The sequence below is a fragment of the Mya arenaria genome, chromosome 7, assembly GCF_026914265.1.
Source record: "Mya arenaria isolate MELC-2E11 chromosome 7, ASM2691426v1".
In the NCBI taxonomy this organism is placed as follows: Eukaryota; Metazoa; Mollusca; class Bivalvia; order Myida; family Myidae; genus Mya; species Mya arenaria.
The window spans coordinates 69,566,730-69,588,230 of record NC_069128.1 but is presented as its reverse complement, the minus strand read 5'-3'; the positions used below and the strand labels follow the sequence as shown (position 1 = coordinate 69,588,230).

General features: G+C 32.2%; 1 protein-coding gene across 4 annotated transcripts; it reads left to right on the top strand.

Moving 5' to 3' along the window:
• The first annotated feature begins 1,070 nt into the window (after positions 1-1,070).
• Positions 1,071-20,651, top strand: LOC128240780 (protein ERGIC-53-like). Of its 4 annotated transcripts, none has more exons than XM_052957656.1 (14): positions 1,071-1,253; positions 2,113-2,169; positions 2,460-2,557; positions 3,679-3,786; positions 7,008-7,022; positions 12,737-12,798; positions 13,808-13,907; positions 14,224-14,347; positions 14,965-15,109; positions 15,762-15,996; positions 17,197-17,309; positions 17,842-18,037; positions 18,919-19,022; positions 19,632-20,651. In XM_052957656.1, exons 1-14 carry the CDS (start codon positions 1,106-1,108, stop codon positions 19,666-19,668), a joined length of 1,542 nt encoding a protein of 513 aa, XP_052813616.1. In that variant the 5' UTR covers positions 1,071-1,105; the 3' UTR covers positions 19,669-20,651. The 4 variants fall into 4 exon arrangements, with proteins under 4 accessions (XP_052813616.1, XP_052813615.1, XP_052813614.1 ...); XM_052957655.1 differs by lacking the exon at positions 7,008-7,022 and adding an exon at positions 6,852-6,869; XM_052957654.1 differs by lacking the exon at positions 7,008-7,022 and adding an exon at positions 5,713-5,733.
• The last annotated feature ends 850 nt before the right edge of the window (positions 20,652-21,501 follow it).

Here is a 21,501-nt window from a genome sequence, read left to right as displayed (position 1 = left end):
GTCAAACATAGCCTTGTAGTTGTAGTATTTGCCCATGTACTTATGGTAGCAGAAGTAATATACTACTTTGTTAAGTTGCCTTATATAGCTATTCTTTTCCTATAGCAACAAAAAAAAATAATGCTCTTTATAGTTATACATTGCCTTTTGCATGGCTAAATTCCCCGCTATGCCTATCCGGTGTGCAATAATGAAATAACTTAATATATCCTCGGGAGCGACCTAGAGCCGCAATTAATGCATTAAAACTATATTATTGTTCGTATACTTTTGGAAGGGGTGTACGTTCTTAGTTACGCTTCCAAAGTGCGCCCCCTCTAACACCTAATCCTGAATGATTTTTGTCGAGCTGGTGTGCGGTGAGCGAGATATAATTGTCTCAATTGCGGTTTCGTGAATATGCGTGCGTCCGTGCTGTATCAAAAACCATGCATTATAGTATTTTCAAAAAACTTACCATGAACGTTCTTGCTTTGCAATATCATAGTAAGACATTTTGTAAGTGTTTGTAATTTACATCTAATAAACAAAATGTTGTTTGTTGTTGTTGTTTTTTTTTTTTTTTTGGAAATCGAGTAATCTGTTTTACTCTCTTGTTGTAAAAGCATTTTAATTTGTCAATTTGCCTGATAATTTGATCAAGTACACAGTTTTACAACACATAAAAACACCAAAAACGGCAGATAGTTTAAACCTACCTAGGTCTAGCAACGCCACCAAAATAGTGTAATATTACTATTTATATTTCCACGTAAGACTGTATACGTATATTGAATGTTACTGTATCAACATTTTAAAGGTAAGTAATATCTGTAGAGATAAAAAGTGTTCATTGTCTTATTCATTGAAATTGATCGCGCTGTTTCTTTGTTACTTGACAGAAGCACAAGTGTTCAATTTCTGATATTGGATAATTCATGTAAATTCACATCTCGCCTGAACATTTTCCCTATTGTTTTCCTCATCGATACTTTTTGCTCTACATTTGAAATCGATTTAAAACTGTTGTCTGCCTCTGTTTTATGTGAGTTTTACCAAGATTGTAACATTGGCTAGAGGGCGCTCTAAGTTCTTCCGGCTTGCAAACTGAACTGATCTGTCAAAAATGAAACTTCACGTATTTCTGCTGTTTTCTGCAATATTATGCGTTTTTGCAGAATTACCAAAGATAAGATTTGAGTACAAATACAGTTTTAAAGGACCACATCTCGTGCAAAAGGATCGGACGGTGCCATTCTGGGAATATAACGGAGGTTAGTAAACCGGTGGTTAGAAAAGGACACGTGTAAATAAAAACATACATGTATAATTTTGCCATATGGTGTCGTTGACGGTTGCTTTATGTTAATTTGCATAAACTCGTGCATAAAGTTGAATATTATGTCATATTGCTATGTGTTTGCAATGTATGCATTTAAGCATCGATTTGTTTCAACTTTGCTAATCAGAATATGTATAGTTTTTTTAAATAATTAAGAGTAATCTATTTAATTTTAAAACATGTTTTGAAATCCATCCTACAGGAAATTCCCATATGTATCAAATCTTGTTACAGAACATATTGAGCACCAAAACAGAATTTTAAGGATTTTTTTTTGTAATTATCTATAAAAAAAGGACCCCAGTCCAGACCGTTTTTATATCGAAAAGCTTTGTTTTCTTATTTTTTTTATATTTTTTGATCTTTTTCGTCTATTTTTCTAAAGCATCCTATTCATTTTTCGGCAGAACTGTCAATCACAATATTCAAATAACATTTTGCATGTATGTGCAGTGATTTTTTTTGGAATTATTTTTACCGAATGTGCCTTGCAATTTGGGAAAAAAAATCGACTTTGGGAAAAATACAAAATCAGGCCAAAAATAGCTAATAAATGGAAAAATATACATGTTTTACTTTTTTAATGCACCCATTATGCTGTGTAAGAGTAAGTCTTGTCAAGATTTTGTTTATATTTCAAGAAATTCATTGCTTTTTATTCATTAACATAATCTGCATTCATCAAATTGGGAAAAAATAATAAAATTAAGAAGGCAGTAAATTGCACCAAAAAAAATCACTGATGTGGTTCAAAATTTGATCCCTGTACAATTGAGTTACATGTATTTCAGATGCCATTGCAAGCGATGACAACATACGTATCACACCTTCCTTGCGGAGTAAGAAAGGTAAAACACACACCATTTTGTTACCATTTATCTTAGCCTTGCCTTCATCAGGCTTATTAAACTGTGCAGCATACTTTGCTTAAGGAATTGCATATTTTTGAATGTTAATTAATGTAAATGCTGTAAAAGACAGGCTTAAGAAATTGATATTGCCTGCTGAGAATCATAGGTGCCATCTTGTGCATAGAATCATGATGTAAAATAGAGATGAAGTTTCAACTAAAAGGTATCAATTTGAAATGTGAAGTAATGTAAATCGTGTTATTGAATTAACCATTTAACTTTTTTAGGTTCTGTTTGGACAAAAACACCAGCTAACTATGAACACTGGTCTATAGAGGTCGTTTTCAAAGTCACAGGTCGAGGTCGCGTTGGTGCTGATGGACTGGTATACACAGTTTAATAATGCTAAAGCAAACGTTGCTACAAAAAAGAAGAATCCAGTCTTTTAGCTAATGGTTATATTAAAGTTACTTTCATTGTTTTAAGAACATATGGTGATATTGAAATAAGTGATTAAAAATTGAAAAAGGGTGAAAATTAATAAATACTCTTATCAAAAGCTGACTGGTAACACACAATGTATTAAATTAATTATTCATATCGAATTTTGGAAAGTGTATCTTTCTTTCTTTCAAATTTACATCAATGAGCTGTTATGTTTCATTTCTCAACAAGGGTAAAGTACTTAAAATTATTTTTATATTTTAATACATTTAAAGAGACAAGAACACTGGACAAGGTATTATACAATAAGTGGTTGCTAGAGGCATTTTTGCATCAATATTTCTTGTCAATCATATTTGACAGGTCAACAATAGATTTAGTTATTATTGACAGGTTTGGGTGACTTCCTTTTGTGAAACAATATATCACTTTAAAATGTGGATTTAAAAATGTAATAAATATTTAGTTTGAAATGTCTTAAAATTAACTAGGTATTGTGAGATTTTTCTGACCAATTTGAGGCAATTTCAGCCCTATTCATAATGATAAAATATATACCGTAGTTTTCTTCTGAAATGTGAAAAAAAATCCCAATTTAATGTTGTTGTTTTTTATTAATTTTTAGTAATAATATTGAACCCCAAACCAGTTTTTTATGGAATAAAAAATCGTAAAGAAACAAACTTTATCACATTGTTTTCTCTTCTGTCTGTTTTTTAAGATACATTTCTAATCACAATAAGTGTTCCCAATTTAAGCCTAAACGAAACATTTTTGCGAACCAGAAAGACCAGGCACCATACCTAAAATGGTGTAAAAAAAGTTTTTTCTATGCATATCATGGGTCAGATAATTTGGCCCGCTCCAATTAGCAAAATTGTATTAAATTAGTATCAAGCACAATTCCCAATTTTGACTAGTCACTCATGGAATTTCTCACCAAGGTTGTTTGGTTTACACATTGGTACCCCAAAGCAGTGGCCTACAATAACTGATGTGGATAGACTGCTGTTTTCTTTGTACATGTTACTTCAATCATTGTCATAATCTCTTTATCCACAGGCGGTATGGTTTACTGAGATGAAGGGAATTGAGGGGCCGGTGTTCGGAAGCAACGATTATTGGAAAGGATTGGCCGTTTTCTTCGATTCCTTCGATAATGATGGACAGGTATGGCTATATTTTTTAAGAGTTAGCGCAATAGTATTTGAAATGTTAAGCTTGTCTGTTAAGGAATAGCCTTGTTGTTGTCATTGATGGCGTCTTGCAAAAGTATTCTAAAGTATTTCAGTACATTAACATATGGCTCATTTCACATTTTGCAAGAAAAAATACGCATATATGTAGCAAGATCCATAACTCCAGCTTTATTAACTAATGAGCTATCCCCCTAGTCAGCGTTCAAGCGCCAGCCTCCGTTTGTCGTCCTTTCCTTGTATTCTGGTGCCATGTTCATCAAACAACTTTATATCAAGTTTCAACTCGGACATAATTTACTAAAAGAAATGACAAAAAAATCATTCTATTTGAGTAAATTATTTTTCATATATGTAATTTTATTGCAATTAACATCTTTTCCCACCTATTTTTATAGTTTTGTTCAACTATCTAGTTTTCTTTTATTACTCTGTTGAGTTGAAAATTAAACCAAAATTGTTTAATAAATATGACTCCTGCAAGAATGCTAGTAATTCGGAGCTGCAGTTGTTTTTTTCTGACCAAATTTAGATCTAAAGTCGGTCTTATTCTGAATTCCAAAACTGAATTTCTTTTTCCTTGAAATAAAATTAAAATTTCCAAATTCAATTTTGGCGATATAATTTTGCCAGAAATTCGACATCAATTATTTTGTTTGGAACAATCAATGTTTTCATTTTTTGGAACAAATCTGATCAAAGTCTTTCAATTTCTTTTCTTTTTTATAGCATTATTTTTTTTCTTGAAAAAATTGGAATTCCTAAGTAAAGCCGAATCGACACAGTTTTCTTAATTTAGTAGGCCTGACTATCTTCCCAAAGTAGTGGAAAAAACACTGCAGAGTTGTATAGTTCAATGTTAATTTAGTGATTTAAAATTGTAGAATTATATTCAGAAAGTTCCCCATCCTATTGAACATGTAGCTAAAATTCTCTGAAGTTATGAATGTAAAGACATAATCAATGAGGCATGATATAATTAATGTATTTTGTTATTATATGTTTGATAATTTTGTGCATCATGTTCCTGAAATTCTTGCTAAGCTTAGTGAATTATCCAATCTCTGGAACAATCTCTTATAGCTGGATCAAGATTATTTAACACACTGTTTTTTTTGTGTGTAACTTCTAATATATTCTTATCATGTAGAAATATTAGACTTTTAATAAAAATAATCCATATAAAAATTGCAATAAAATATTTTATTATTTGTAGAAAATAGATTAAGTTAGCTACTTGTCTCAATAAAATGAGATACTTAAACATGATATGCTAGTAAAAGATATTTCGAGAGATTGGGGCCCGTATTTTATACTTTAAGACAGAACATGATGGTGCATTGTTTCATGATTTTATGCCATGAATGCTATTTTGAGTAATTTTTAGATGATATAACATAAACATGTAAATCAATCAAGTCTGATACAATTAACCTTTAACAGTACTGTTAGCCTGAGTGAGAAATCTATAATACATTTCAAGATATTCGAATGAAACTTGGTACACATGTTGCTCGAGACCAATTTTCGAAATTAGCACAAGCCTGCAAGCCCTGCGCTGGTAAAATGTCTTCGGGGCTTGCTCAAATTCTGAATTTTATGTAGCAGGGCTTGTTCCAAAATTTGATGCCAAGCAATAGTATAAGAATTCAAGCCTGTTCATCCAAAAGCCTAATTTTGATGACTGAGAGACTATATGCTCATGTAAAGCAGGATCCATACCTGTGTCTTTAATAACTGCCTAGTAATCATTCCCTTGTTTGACTGAAATAAACATATAAGCGTTAGTGTCTGCTCTTAAGTGCTCATATTTTTATGAAAATTTACAGTCAGGGTTTAAACCTTACAGATATAAAAGCATATTTATGTACTTGTACATACATGTCAATGCATTTTACAGGGTCCTGCAAACAAAAAAGGGGTAACAAATGTCACCCTTGTAGCATTGAGTTGAAATACTAAATTAACATATTTTTGTATGATATAGAATTTAATGAATTTCTGCTTTTCTTGAATTAATATAAATTTGTATTTAAAAAAGAATTGACATGAAGCTGATCTGGTCCCAATTTCTAGAAATTTCTTAAGCCTTACAACCAAATTAGCTTATTTGATAAAGCCAAATTTCTCACTGAATACTGATTTTACTAAAAAAGGAATTTTTCGTGATTTTTTAAAGATAATTTTCTTTGAAAGTCCAAAAGCTTTTAAAAATGTAAATATTACATAAACTGTACCTGAACACAAATCATCACCTTAGTGCAATAACTGATATTGAGTTCTTGCACTAAGGTGACAAAATAGTGATCTTGGTTCAATCCTGTTATAAGGGACTTCGAGAAATGTGGGTCTTCTCTAGTTAAATTAAATTTTAATTCTATATGTCAATCAATGAAAAAGGTTTTAAAATTATATAAAAATATCATGTACATTTAAATACAGTTCGTTCATTTTTTTTTTGGCTACTATGAATATAATGGACAATTTTTTTAATGTTAGCTTCATGTCAAGTGTATTTGTTCTTGAAGTTAAACTTTATATAATCATTGATTCATTCAACACGTAACATAACCTTAAAAGAGAAATTGCGCTGTAACTTCACCATTTGTATTCCATTAATTCAAATAGCTTTATCATATTTCTAGTGACCTTCTGAAGCCAAGGGGTGGCAGTTAAGTCAGGGATGGTAGAAACAAAAGTTTTGATCAAGTTATATTACAAATACATTATTCCACCATCTCTGACAGATACTGCGACCCTTGTTGTAGTATAGTTACTTTTAATAAGCTAGTTCTTTTTCATTAATCCCTTTAACTACATTGCTGTTACAAATTATTCTACCAAAAGACACATGATGAAAAAGCTACTGCAAAGTTGGCTTTGCATATTCACTTTTATTTAGCTATCTAAGCTCTCTTTCCATTAACAATGTACTTTAACAGTTCACAGCCAGGGAGTGTGATGTCACCCCACTGATATTTAAACCTCAGTCGTCACTTTGTGTTTTTTCACATTGTTTGCTACAACTGTTATTTTCAGAATAATCCTAACTCAGCGGTAAATTGCAAGGGGTTTAGCTGCAAAAAGGCTTTAAGTGATATATATAACAATTATGCACTTAGAAGCTTTTTGCTTTAACCCACCAAGAAATGCTTGTCTAGATTTCAATATTAACACACTTGTATTTTGTCATAGGGTTTGACGGCCTTGGTATATATCTATATACATATGAGTATATTTCACATATAAGTGGTCAGGGTTTAACTTCAATTCCTGTTCGGATCAAACAAATTATTGTCTTTTCATAAATCTTTTCCATCTATTGACTATGGCTTTGTGGCCCTGTCTGTTGTTTTTCTGGGGAGGTGGGAGGTGGAGGGGGGGAGAAATGTTGAGGTACTGTCATAGCCCTCGTGCTATCATCTGGTTGAGATGAAAGTCGTTTTGCTCATTACCTAATAGTTTGATCTTCATACAGTAATGTTCTGTAGAAAGTCATGTAGAATTCCCAGTTTTCATAAGTTCCAGTAGTTCCGATTTATTTAATTTACAATGCAAGAAAGTTGGAAATACGATTTTTCCAGATTTAAAAATACCTTTTGATTACCAAATACTTTGAAATGGGCCAGGCATGAAATATTTTATTTGGTACCTAAATCCCTTAAATAGCTCAAATATTTCAAATTATCTACCTTTGTCAAGTGAAACAATCAGACGAGCCTGAGAGTAACATAGAAGTGATGGCATCCGTTTCATGTTTGTCAATACTTTCGATTCTGACAATTTTCTAAAACTCGGACTAAATGGCATATCTGAATATTCTATTCTGTGTTTTGAGACCTTTCTGTCTATTTATGCACTCCTGTCTTTGAGCACAATTAAATGATTTATATTTCTTATATATATTTTTATAATTTAAGGAGAAGGAGCTCTTTTTCTCTGGTCTTTTTGTGTACAAATGTTTCGTTATGCCCAACTCAAAATGGCTATAAATTAAAAGACCAAATTAGTTTATTATTCTCAAAGTTATATATAGGATATTACCGGTACATGAGTGGTCAATGGTCATTCAGTACGGTGTTTATTTAACAATTTTTTCTATAAATCATGAAAACATTAGCCTTGGCCAGACGAATGAAGTTCAGATTGGATGACAATGATACACTATTTATATAATAATTATTAATTTCATAACTGACAGCACTAAGTACATAAAATGTTGCTGTTTCATGCTCACATTTTCAACGCATTCAGTTATAAGAAAATATATAATGACTAATTCATGCTGGCAACACCATTTAAAATAAATACAAAATTACTGCAAAGGAATCTTACATAAAAACTTTTTTGGCTCAATTCTTAACATAAACATGTATTAAATGAAATAAAGAACTGCATGGCACACATGTACTTATATGTATGCATGGCTTAAGACTTGAATTGATGTGTATAGAGCTAGTTTAATTTAAATCTTAGTGTATTGTGAGAGTGGGAGTGGGGGTGGGAGGCTGCATTCAGCAAATAACATTACCTAATTTTAGATGAAATTAGACATTTTCAGCTCGTCAGGTGTTTCAAGAGGAAAGTTTGACGTATTGCAATGTTAACAGCCTGTGTGACAATATCTGTGTGCAAAAGCTATCATTTTGTCCAGAATTTAAACAATAATTGTATTATTCAAATGAAACTTGGAACTTGCCATGTGACTTTTTTTTTACTCCCCCAATTACATTTTTTTGGGTAGTTTATGCGATTAAACGAGACACCTAAATGTATTGTTTTCATATAGCACTCTACTAAATGTGAATGCAAACCCAATGGGCACTGTTTCAAAGTGTGACAATAATGTTCAAACATAACCAAATGAAATTGTCCCACACTACCTACCCTTTTAAATTCTTGTTGGCCTAAATATGTGTGACGATGTGAAGGTCAGTGAATCTACCATATAGGTAGTTGTTAGTCCATGCTTTGTGTTATGACCCTTATTTCTTATGTATGTAGCATATGTGTTTATACTACATGCATCATTCTTTTCAAAGCCAGTTCTAGGTGTTGTGTTAACCAAGGATTTTGTTTCTATAGCAACATCATGTAAATGGGATTTGTGTCTATAGCAATGGGAGAGTATTGTGTGGTTTTTATAGCAACAAGAAAGTTAAGGGGGCTTGTTTCTATAGCAATGATAAACTTTATTGAGCTGTTCTATAGCAATGAGAAAGTTTGGGGGTCTGTTTCTATAGCAACTAAAATTTTGGGTGCTTGTTTCTATAGCAATGAGAAAGTTTGGGGGGCCTGTTTCTATAGCAACTAAAATTTGGGGAGCTTGTTTCTATAGCAATGAGGAAGTTAAGGTGGCTTGTTTCTATAGTAACTAAACATTTTGGGGGGCTTATTTCTATAGTAACAAGAAAGTTTGGGGGCTTGTTTCCATAGCAATGAGAAAGTTTGGGTGGCTTGTTTCTATAGCAATGAGAAAGTTTGGGAGCTTGTTTCTATAGCAATGAGAAAGTTTGGGAGCTTGTTTCTATAGCAATGAGAAAGTTTGGGAGCTTGTTTCTATAGCAATGAGAAAGTTTGGGAGCTTGTTTCTATAGCAATGAGAAAGTTTGGGTGGCTTGTTTCTATAGCAATGAGAAAGTTTGGGAGCTTGTTTCTATAGCAATGAGAAAGTTTGGGGGCCTGTTTCTATAGCAACTAAAATTTGGGGTGCTTGTTTCTATAGCAATGAGAAAGTTTGGGGGGCCTGTTTCTATAGCAACTAAAATTTGGGGAGCTTGTTTCTATAGCAATGAGGAAGTTAAGGTGGCTTGTTTCTATAGTAACTAAACATTTTGGGGGGCTTATTTCTATAGTAACAAGAAAGTTTGGGGGCTTGTTTCCATAGCAATGAGAAAGTTTGGGTGGCTTGTTTCTATAGCAATGAGAAAGTTTGGGTGGCTTGTTTCTATAGCAACGAGAAAGTTCAGGGGGCTTGTTTCTATATCAACGAGAAAGTTTAGGGGGCTTGTTTCTATAGCAATGAGAAAGTTTAGGGGGCTTGTTTCTATAGCAATGAGAAAGTTTAGGGGGCTTGTTTCTATAGCAATGAGAAAGTTTAGGGGGCTTGTTTCTATAGCAATGAGAAAGTTTAGGGGGCTTGTTTCTATAGCAATGAGAAAGTTTAGGGGGCTTGTTTCTATAGCAATGAGAAAGTTTAGGGGGCTTGTTTCTATTGCAACCACAAAGTTAAGGGATGTTGTTTTTAAAGTAATGAGAAGATAAAGATGGAATTTTGTTTGTACAGCAAGTTGACAAATTTAGGAATATTTTTTAAGAACTTTCAAACTCTCAAAGGGAATTTGGTTCTATAGCAACAAAATTGTGAATGTATCTTTAGCATCAAAGATGTGTTTGTTTTCCATTCAGGCTGCAGTTAAAAACAGTCTTGGCATTGTAAGTTATATGTTGTTAATTATGTGATGCCTGCAAAATTAATACAGCTTGAGACGGTTTACAGTAAAAATAATGATCAAACTTATTTTCATTTTGATTTTAATTTAAGTTCTGTTTTTGATGTGCCTAGAATTAGTAGATAGACCAGGATTAGTTCTGACTTTGTGTATTGTAATGTATTGTAATGTAACAATATTGTAAGCCTCCACATAGCTTGTCTTTTGTCTTTCTGCACTATTTACTTGTTCTGAGTGATGTTACTGAAGTTATTTGTTGATAATACATGATACTACATAGAGGGAAGATATTGTTAAAAAACTGGTAAAGGCTCTTAATATGGGGGAAGTACAGTAAACAAATTTGAAAAGAAAATGATGTCCATTAATATAATCTATAATATACATTTGGTAGTGTTTCTCTGTGTTATATAAGGTGACCAGAGTGACATTACTGAGTTTCACTGTAGATAATGTGTAGGGGAAAATGTTGAGAAAAACCTGGTAAATACAGCCCTTAACACTAGTACAGACGAAAAGAAAACCAAATTTAAACACTTTAAGTTGTAATGTGATCGTTTTTAAGAACAAATGCAACATTTGTAATTATGTCTTGGGAACATTATAACTGAGTTTAGCTTCTATCAAGCATTGAAATAGGTACTGTTTCCCTGTGTGCCATAAGGGAACTAATGACATTAGGCACTGATGAGATATTACATTTAGACTCAGAATTTTGATAGAAACATCAGCTTCTATATATCAAGCATTGAATTGGGTACTGTTTCCCTGTGTGACATAAGGGAACCAATGACATTAGGCACTGATGAGATATTACATTAAGGCTCAGAATTTTGATAGAAACAAAAAAGCTACTGAAAAAGGTGAATGTTCACAAGAGCAAAATAAAGTCATATCAATCTCATCAGCATGAGGCATTCATTGTTTCATGTTGTATCTGTATAACCAAAACATTTGTTGGCAGATTTGCAAGAATACTCAAGGAAAACTTGACTTTCCTCAGCTCAGAATAACATCGATGGCTTTATATCCTTGATTCTTGTTTAAAGTTTACTATTTTATCCATTTTGTCATGATTATTCCACCAAGGTGCGATGTTATAACTGCTTTACTAGTCAGCAGAATGAAAACTTACTAACATTTTAATAAGCTTTTAGCCGATTTTACACATGTGCACTGCTATATAGAATGTAAATCATTGTTAAAAGACAAGTATACATTATTTATCGTTTTATGAAATTGTCCAGCCAAGCTTATATACACATAGCAACACATAGCATGATCTAGCTTATAATGCTTCTAACATATTGTGAATTAGTCACTTTTTGGTTTTTGGTTATACTAAAATGGTTAACATATTAACCATTTTAGTATAACCAAAAACCAAAAAGTGACTAATTCACATTTTCAAGAAACAAACTAATTCTCATTCCATCAAACCATGACATTTCTTGCCATATTTTTTCAATAGTTCATACATTTTATTAAAGCTTTTTGATAATGTTATTGTCATGTTTTTTCATATCTTTATTTCAAACATTTGTCTTCAGCTTAACCCTTTTCATTTTTATTTATATTCAACTTTTTTCTGCAGTTCATCTTTTAATTAAATTATTTTATTCACATTCAGTAAATTTATTACTATTGTTAACATGTATGTTTTCATTACGTCATTATTCTATAAGTATACTTTGATGTTAGGAATGTTTTTAACTGACTGAGGGTTGGGCAGTATTCAGACTTTACTTAAGAATAAGAAGAATTATTTTAACCTCATTTTTTTTTCATCTTAAGTATAAAGAAATTGGTATTAAAAATGTATTTGGTGTTTGAAAATGTTAGATGATACTTCAATGTTATACATTTTCTATTAAGGAAGTATACAACATGCTAATGAATAATTAAAGGACTATTGTTTTTAAGGTACATTCTGTCATTTTCGGTGGTAGGTTTGAATACAAAAGAGTGTTGTATTCAAAGCTGAATCTTTGTTTAAATTTGTTTTTGCATCCGTGGTATTCCAAAATGTATTGATTGCATTCAGATATATTTTTGAATTTATTTGATCTGTTTATACCAATGAATTCAAAGGTTTGTTGGCAAAATCAGCATGAAGGAATTTGACCTACAAAAAGCTAGTTGTCAGATAATTACATTAACAATAATTCTAAAATTTGATGCAAAGTGACCCTTTATAATTTTGGTAACAATTGAAACATAATTTGTTGCTGATAAGATGACGGGAATGTACAAATAAATAATATTAAATGATTTTAAAAAAACACACCTTCAAAAACACACCAAATAATATACATGAACATGTATTTTTTGTATTGTACAAACTGGTTTGTGTAAATTCAGAACACAAACCAGTACAATGCCTAAAAGCAACCCATCTTACAGAATGTACCTTAAACGAAATGCTTCTTTTTTCTTCATACAACTGGTTATATTTGTTGTTATTTATTTCAGCACAATAACCCGTACATCATGGCCATGAACAATGATGGCACCAAGCAGTACGAACACCAAAAGTGAGTATCTGTAATCTTATACAGAAATCAGGTTATAAAGCAAAGTTCTCAAAATGCAGTACTGTAGACATGTAGGACATTTATTTTTTTGTTAGATGTGAAATTTTGTATGACCAAAATGGAAAACTGTTGCCGAAAGCTTAAAATTATGGCAAGCTTTGATCAAGCATAAGTTTGACAAACTCATTTCTGTGTAATAGAGATATAATTCTTAATTCTCCCATGATGACGTATGAACGAGGAGAGTTACATATAGAAATGATATTGCATCTTTAAGTGACATGCTTATTCATAATTGATACATAACCATATATAACAAACATAGATTTTAAGTGATAAACCTTTTATCACTTAGTAAATAATGCATTGACGGAAATATTAAATACTGATATAAAGATTTTAGCCATATATATTAAATAGCTGATAACCCACAAATATTAAATAATTGGTGAGTGCTAAAATATTTATTGTGGTCTACTATAGTTTTATAAGGTAGAAATGCCATATTTTCTGCATCTTTCTTTCAAATTAAACTCAGGATCCTTCATAAAAGCCATTGTTTTCGACATTAAATCATCGTATTTGATATATTAAAACAATTGTATTAATTGATGGTAAATCTTATTTGGGAGTAAGAGTGCATCTTTAGCAGATATCAGATTAAAAAACTAAGTTCTTAAAATGTAGTAGTGCAGACATACAGGGCATTAATTGTATTGTATCATATAAAAAAAAATTTTGTCAAAATTGTAACTTGTCATCAAAGCTTAAAATAATGGTAAGCTCCGAGTCCAACAAAAAACACATTTTTACTTTATTTTGTTTTACCTGAGGTAGGAGAAAAAGCATTTACCATTGCCGCTGGTGTAAACCTGGTTTCCGCAGAACACCCTACACTCGTGTTGGGATGAACCTTGCACTCTCGGCCATGGAAGATACTTATAATCTCCCATGGTGACTAATGATTATTTTGAGCATGAAGAAAATGTTTGTTATTTGTTTATTCTAGTGATGGTATCAACCAGCAGATGGGAGGATGTATGCGGGATTTCAGGAACAAACCTTTCCCCATCCGGGCTAAGATTGAATACTACCAGAAAGTCCTCACTGTAAGTGGATTAAGCTTTGGTCATGTGATGTCTTCAAAGTAGGTCAACACTTATAAACTGTGAACAGACCTTTCGCCATCCGGGCAATCAGATTTATTAATTCCTAAAGGTCTATCTGTAAATTTGATTTCTTGTTTAACATTACAAACACATGTACCACATTCATACCTTTAGACACTCATTTTTGCTACACTTTCGTCAAATACCTCATACTTTTATTTTAGTATTTTTCTTTAACAGTTACTTAATGACCTCATAGTGTTTTTGTTATTTGTATACCAGTAATGTGAAACATTTTGGATTTTTCCCCTTGCAGGTGTTTTTCAACAGTGGTCTCACAAACAACAAAGATGACTTTGAACTGTGTCTGAGGGCTGAGAATGTTGAGTTACCGAAATCTGGGTACTTTGGTGTCAGTGCTGCTACTGGCGGTCTTGCTGGTAAGTTATGTTCAAACTAAAGAACTAATGTTTGTTTTAGTGTATCAGTAAGTATGAAACAAAATTCTGTTTTTTGATGATATCTAGTCACAAATAAAACTTCTGTTTTATTTATACAAATTGAAGTTCATTCAATCAAATATCTTGCTAGATGACCTTTTCTGGGCCAATGATGTTTTAGCCAATGGAATTACTTTAGCAATCAGCAATTACCTTCCTGATTGAGCCAATCAGACTTCTTATAACAAATTTGAAATTGGAAACCCGAACTGATTCAGCCATCCAACAAATCAAATGTAACTCCTTTCAGATGGTCATGCTGTTTTTACGTACCTTACCCACTCTAACTTCTTCAGGCAATGTTGCTTATGCCCAATAAAAACACTTTAAATAACATGAACAACCAATCAAATTTCTCCTTTCATGTGATCAGGATATTTTTTTTTTACTTTTCTTAGCCAATCAGGATGTGCATAACAATTCCTAAACCAATGAAATGTCTCCTGATTCATTATCTTACCTCTCCCAGTCAGATGATTGAGACCTATAGTGGTGATGCATTAGCCAATGAGATAACTCATTACAAATCATCCAACCAATCAAATGTTTCTTTTCAGATGATCATGATGTTCTAGCATTTTTGACCCATTCTCTCACCCCACCTGGCCAGAATGTTGGGACAAAGATTGATGATGTTGAGAAGGCTAAATATGACAAGGAATTTGACCAGTATTATGAACAGCTAGAGAAACAGAAGAAGGAGTAAGTGTTTATGTGTTTCTGAATGAGATACGTACAGTAGGATATCACATGGGTTGTCATGTAATACATATATAAATAAAAATTGTATGAAAAAGTTTCTGAAAAATTATGAAGACAGCCTTTTGCAAGCCTTATGACATTTTTGTTATTAGTTTCAATAAATTTTGTATTAAATGGGTAACACATTTAAGAAATTTCTCACATACATCAACACATAATAAAGATTTTATTAATTTTGCGTGTGACATTTGACGCTTAATTAGTGAAATGAAGTGTTGACATTCTCGAGATATATTATAGTGGTGTATGTTTTGTGATTTTACGCTTGTCTGTTTCTAAAGAAGAATACAGTGATGGGTTCTATTAGAGCCATGCAGCCATCAACATTGTTGGGAGTGGAAAGTCACATTAAATAAATTGGACATAAAAATGTTCAAGACTTTCATAAGAAACTTCAAACACATGTCACCAATGAAAGTACACATCCCTAAAGCAAGGACCATAACCCTTCCTTAAATAATTGTTGAGTTATGCCCTTGGCAAACTGAGAGGAAGGAGGATCATAAGCATCCATCTTTTTGTATTATATCTTATAATTAACATAGTCAGTGAAACTTAGTGACATATTGTAATGAACATTCTTCTTCCACAGATACGCAGAACAGCACCCTGACAAAGCCGGCCAGCAACATGAAAACATGGAAAATGCGTATGAAAACCAGGCAGACAGAGAACTGAGAATGATATTCGAAGGCCAGAACTTCATCCACCAGACTTTGAGAGAACTTGGAAAGAGGTTTGACGAGCTTCTGGGACGGCAGGAGATGGTTTTGTCCAAAGTGTCGCAGATGTCACCAGGAGGAGGAGTTCAAGTTCCGCAGGGCGGGGTGAGCTGGGTTTTTTTTAAAACAAAACACTTAAAGACTTAAATTTTGTTGTTAAAGTAAAGATGGTGAAGAAAACCTTTTTGAAAAAAATATTTTTTTTTTATAAAATATAGAATAATGTACAAATAAGAATATCCAAATAAAATATTTTTTACCATCTATGACTTATACAGTAACCTATGTTTAAGCTTAACCTTGTATAAGAAGTGAATGTGACTGTAAGAGCAATTGTTTTTAGCTGTCTGTCTTTCTCCACATAAAACCCACCTGCTATTGAAATGACTAAGTGTCTTCATTGTTGGTGACAGTGATGGTGCTGTAAAAAACTCAACCTTTAATCATGATCATTTTAAAATTTAAAAGCATTCTAAACTTGGTAGCACCAATGACAATTTGCACCACAGAGATTTGAATGTATGATGCAGATCCCAACAGCTGCCCCTGGCTTACTTTTAATAGTTGCCTGTGGCATCAGTTGGGTAAAATCGGTCTTGACCCTGAAAATAAAGAAAATACAACATTTTATGGGCTGCTTAACACGTCATGGAACACAATTCAACTATTAAACATGATTTGTCAACGATATTTCAACTTTCTATAAAATAAAAAAAAACACTGGGGTTATATAATTGACAAGAGAAGAAACTCTTCAAAACACAACTTGTCATGAAAAGTTCATACATGAATGTTATGGTTAATATACGAATCCTAAGCGTATCACTGCGTTCTGCGCAAAGATTAATCATTTTTACATCGAAATGACACAACAATCTTACCAAATATTCCAAATTGAAGCAGAAATCAGATTAAAAATATACACACTATCGCCAAAATTTTGCCATACACAGGTCCTTTCGACTAATTCGACTACAGTTATGAGCGTTTGAAATGATCCCGACGATACGATGATACCATCGGGATCACCCAGGCGCTCATAAAGGCAGCAGAATTTAGTAAATAAATAAAGTAGACAAAATAAAAGCGTTGAAATTTTTCATTTATACAGTTTAGAGACAGCAGCATTAAGGATCTGTGCCAAAGATCAAGAACCAATCATATTTCTCCTCTTAAATTTTATTACCAATGAAATTCTTCCTTGTTAGTGGTCAGCAGCAAGACAGAGGTGTGCCAAAGATTAAGAACCAATCATATTTCTACTCTTGCAAAATATAACCAATCAAATTCTTCTTAACATTTTAGGGTCAGCAGCAAGGTGGCGGCGGTGTTCCAATGATTGACACAATCAAAAGACATGAAGTTGACAGAGTGTTGAATACTCAAAATGAAATTATACAAGAGGCCAAACAAATAAGGTAAGATAATAAAAGGAATTTGTGTTTATAATTTAAAATAACCTGATACTTTGCCCATCTATATTTAAGATATACTACATACATATTGGAAGAATATGAAAAAGAGCACTTACCTAGTTTGGATAAATTAATTTTGCATTTTACATAACTTGTCTGAGGTATGTAAATTGATAAGTTAAAATATTCTAGAATTTGAATGCTGACTTTTGTTTCACAAACACAGGGAATTGTGTACAATAATGTGCCTGTTTTATACAGAGCAGTATATTGACAAGTTCAACATGGAGGGGTCAACTGAGAGGGACCAAATTTCAGTTGCCCGTATGTAGAAAATGATGAAAGCAGTATATAGTATATTATTTCAGAAACATAGTACCCAAGCTACAAGCCAATTTCATACAGAGCAACAATATTAACCAAAGAGGATGGTCAAGTTAAGCAAGCAAAGGGTTGCCATAAGGACGGGGCAAACCCCCAATTTCTACAAGCTTTGTAGAAATGGTTGTGATTTAATGTTGTGGTTTTTTTTCAGGAACATCGTTAATGATGTCCAACAGCGTGCCAATTACATACAGAGCAATCTAGGCCAGGGGGGTCAGGTTCAGCAAGGAGGGGGTGGTGGGAATGCGGGTGGTGCCAACGCCCAGATGCAGCTTGCTATGCATGAGGTGCAGGAAAACCTCCGTGCTGTCAAAACAGATGTCAGTCATATGCTCAATAGACCTCAGGTAGGTTACATTATACCATTTTTTTAATTTTGAGTAGTAATACTTTGTGTTTATGGGTATAGATTTTGGCTTGCATATTGAGTATTTTTTTATTTAAGAAAGATATATTATATTATAGCTATAGCTACATTAAACCATATGTTAAGGGTACCCTTTAAGCATGTGTTTATTAACATGAGGCGAATAAGAGCCTTGCTTGCCCAGTTACTTGTTGGACATTTTTTGTCAGAGGAAGTCAAAATAATACATTGGATTAAACTTAATGTTCTATAATATATTGACAAAATATAATGAACATTATGCAAATGGGAGCTTAGATAAGCCTGGTAAATATTATCCTCTCATTGGTCAACTGGGCTGCTGTATGACAAACGCGCTGTGTTAATTGTGTTATCTCATCTTTGTTTACCTGGGTAAGTGTTTACAACTGAATAACTTGTCCGCATCTTATATTTAACACATGCAAGCATTTTAATTGATCAGCAGTTAATATTGAATATAAAATATTATATTGACCAATCAATACACAGTCTGACTAACGTTATCAATAAACAGTCTGACTAACTTTATCAATAAACAGTCTGACTAACTTTATCAATAAACAGTCTGACTAACTTTATCAATAAACAGTCTGACTAACTTTATCAATAAACAGCCTGACTAGCTTTAACCAAATAATTAACCAGCTTTGTACAATGGGCTGCTGTCTGTTACTACTGACTGTTAGCACAAGGTCTAGAATTACTAAATGTTTGTAAACTTATGAATAAATTGACATCCATTTTTATCTAAAAAAATATGTATGTGGTAAGGTCTCGGGTTTTGCTTATCTGCAAACATGTGACTGAAGTACATCCATAACCTGTGTTTTCTTCTTACAGGGTCAAGGAGGGTGCCCAGTACCACCACCGTGCCTTTCATCAACAGTATTCTTCATAGCTATAGCATTACAATGCGCCCTTATCATAGGCTATATGGTTTATAGGTATGTACTGGTATAATCTTATTACCATTTCTGCAAAGTTATTTAATGCCATTTTTTTAAAGCTAAGCGTGTGCTCATTAAGCAATTTCTCTAATTAGATTTCAATTAAGGACTATTGGAAATGGCCTCACACATAATAACCCGTAATTGTATACTGTTTTAAAGCAATGTTTTTTTTTTTGCATATCTTTACCAAATTTACAGATTTAGTATCCCTTTGGAATAAGATTATGAGATATAATTTTTGTTCATTTTCTGAAATATTGCTCTTTAAAATGTTTTCTACATCAGTTTTACAACGTACCATACGAGTCTAGCTGTGCTTGTGTTTATCCTGGCAAATTACTAGGGTGATTTGAAAATAAGCAGCATTAAAATTCATTTATTTTAATGATATACTTACCCATCCTTCAATTAAAAACAGCAGAAGAATAGATATTTTGTCAGTTTATAGCAGTATTTCAGAAGAAAATGTTGGCTGACCAATTAGAAAAGATGTTTATTCACTAAAGTCAATTTGGTCAAGTGCTTCTGGTAATATTAACTTCCAATAATGAAATGATTGAACTATGTTTAGTTTATTTTCATTGTTTGTCTTTTACTTTTCAGGCAAAACAAAGAAAATCAAGCAAAGAAATTCTTCTAACCAACACATTTAGCTAGTTCTTATAACTATTAATGATCTTATAGATTATACATATTCTTGAAAAGATGAAGCAAAATTATTGCCACTTCAAAAGGAAAAGGAATTATCATTTTCTCATAAATTATCATGGGCATGTGCACAATTTCAGTTTATTTTGATCAAAATGGAATGGTTGAAAGTATAGTAAAAGATGAAAATTCTACATTTTATAGTTTCTACTTTGTGGTGATAATTTGTGTAATGTATACACAATATCAATAGTACCACACTGAAAATGTATTTGTAGTGGGGGTTTCTGACCAAATTAAGGTAAAAGTTCGGCTCCCAAATTTAGGCAAAATTGGAAATTCCCAGTTTAAGTCAAAATGGCATATTTATCACTATCAAAAAGGCCACAGTCCAGAATGGTGAGAGAAACCCCACCCTGATTTGTCAATTTACTGTGAAATTATTGGATCATGTTTAAATCATGTATCTTTGTTAAAGATAAGATTGAACAATACGACTTAATTTTACTTTAGGCATGCAAGCTCAGATTCCTGGGAAAAACACATTAAAATATGTAGAACAACCATTTGAAATACAATAATTTTGCTTTGTTTCTTCCAAACTTAAGGCATTCCACATACCCAGTTATGTTAAGGTGTGTTTCTCTCTAATGAGACTTTTGGATTTTTGTCTGATGTGTTTTATCTGTTTTTGTTGAAAGATATACATATTTTATAATAATTTGAATTTTACAATCTGATGTTAGGTATACAATACCAAGAAAATAATGAGTGATTGAAATTAACACAACCCGCAAGCCCTGTGCTGGTGAAATGCCTTCTTGGCTTGCTCTTATTCTTGATTTGATATAGCAGGGCTTGTGAAAGAACATGATGCCAGGTGCTAGTGTAATAATTAAGGCTTGTTCATTAAAAGGTTCAATTTCAAAGACTTAACAATCAAGAACAATATTCTTCCTGGAAATTAAGTATTTTCTGATGTACGGTAAATTTATATTTTTTTATCCATAGATAGGTCGATTGTATCTTTTACAACCCTTGGCTAATAAGCCTTTTGGCATGTTTTTGTGATTGATTATTTAAAAAATATAATGACTTAGGTTACATACAAGAAGAGATTTGAGTTGCAATCAAAATATTTTTGTTTTTATAGTTATTATTATAGTTATGTTTTTTAATCGCTGTATCATTAAAAAAGCTGGTTCTATGAAGTATACGGCTCTATGATTAAATGAAATTTTATACCTACCCATTTCAGCTGTTCTTGTCAAATTGCTTTTCTTCCAACTATATACATATTGTTGGTGGTTCATTTTCTTAATGATTAGTTATAAATGAAAGCTTTATTATTTGTGGTAATGGGTTAGCATTTATTTGTATATGTAGTTTATGTCTCATCATCTGTTTTATTCAATGCTATTGATATAATTTGTATGAGTTTTTTTCTCATTTGTAAAAAATTATAACTATCATGGTGGATTTTTTTTTCTTTCTATTAAAACTTTCTTAGGGAGTATGTTTTTTTTTCTACTGTAACTCGATTAAATCATAGTTTAATCATTTGCCATAAGTTAGAAATCTCAGTGAATTGGTTGTGACTAGAGTATATGAACTTTGTTTTAATGAAAGACCCTTTCATATCAAATAGGTATGTATTTAATAAATGAAAATTAATTGACATTTCACAATATGTGTTGCAAGCCAGATATATCAGTGTTAAAATATATGAAAATAATATGGACTTTTCCATTTAAACAGTTAACCCACCCCAGGAAACTTTCAAAATGGAACATTCCCCTTTAAGAAGTTGATTTAAATTTAAACT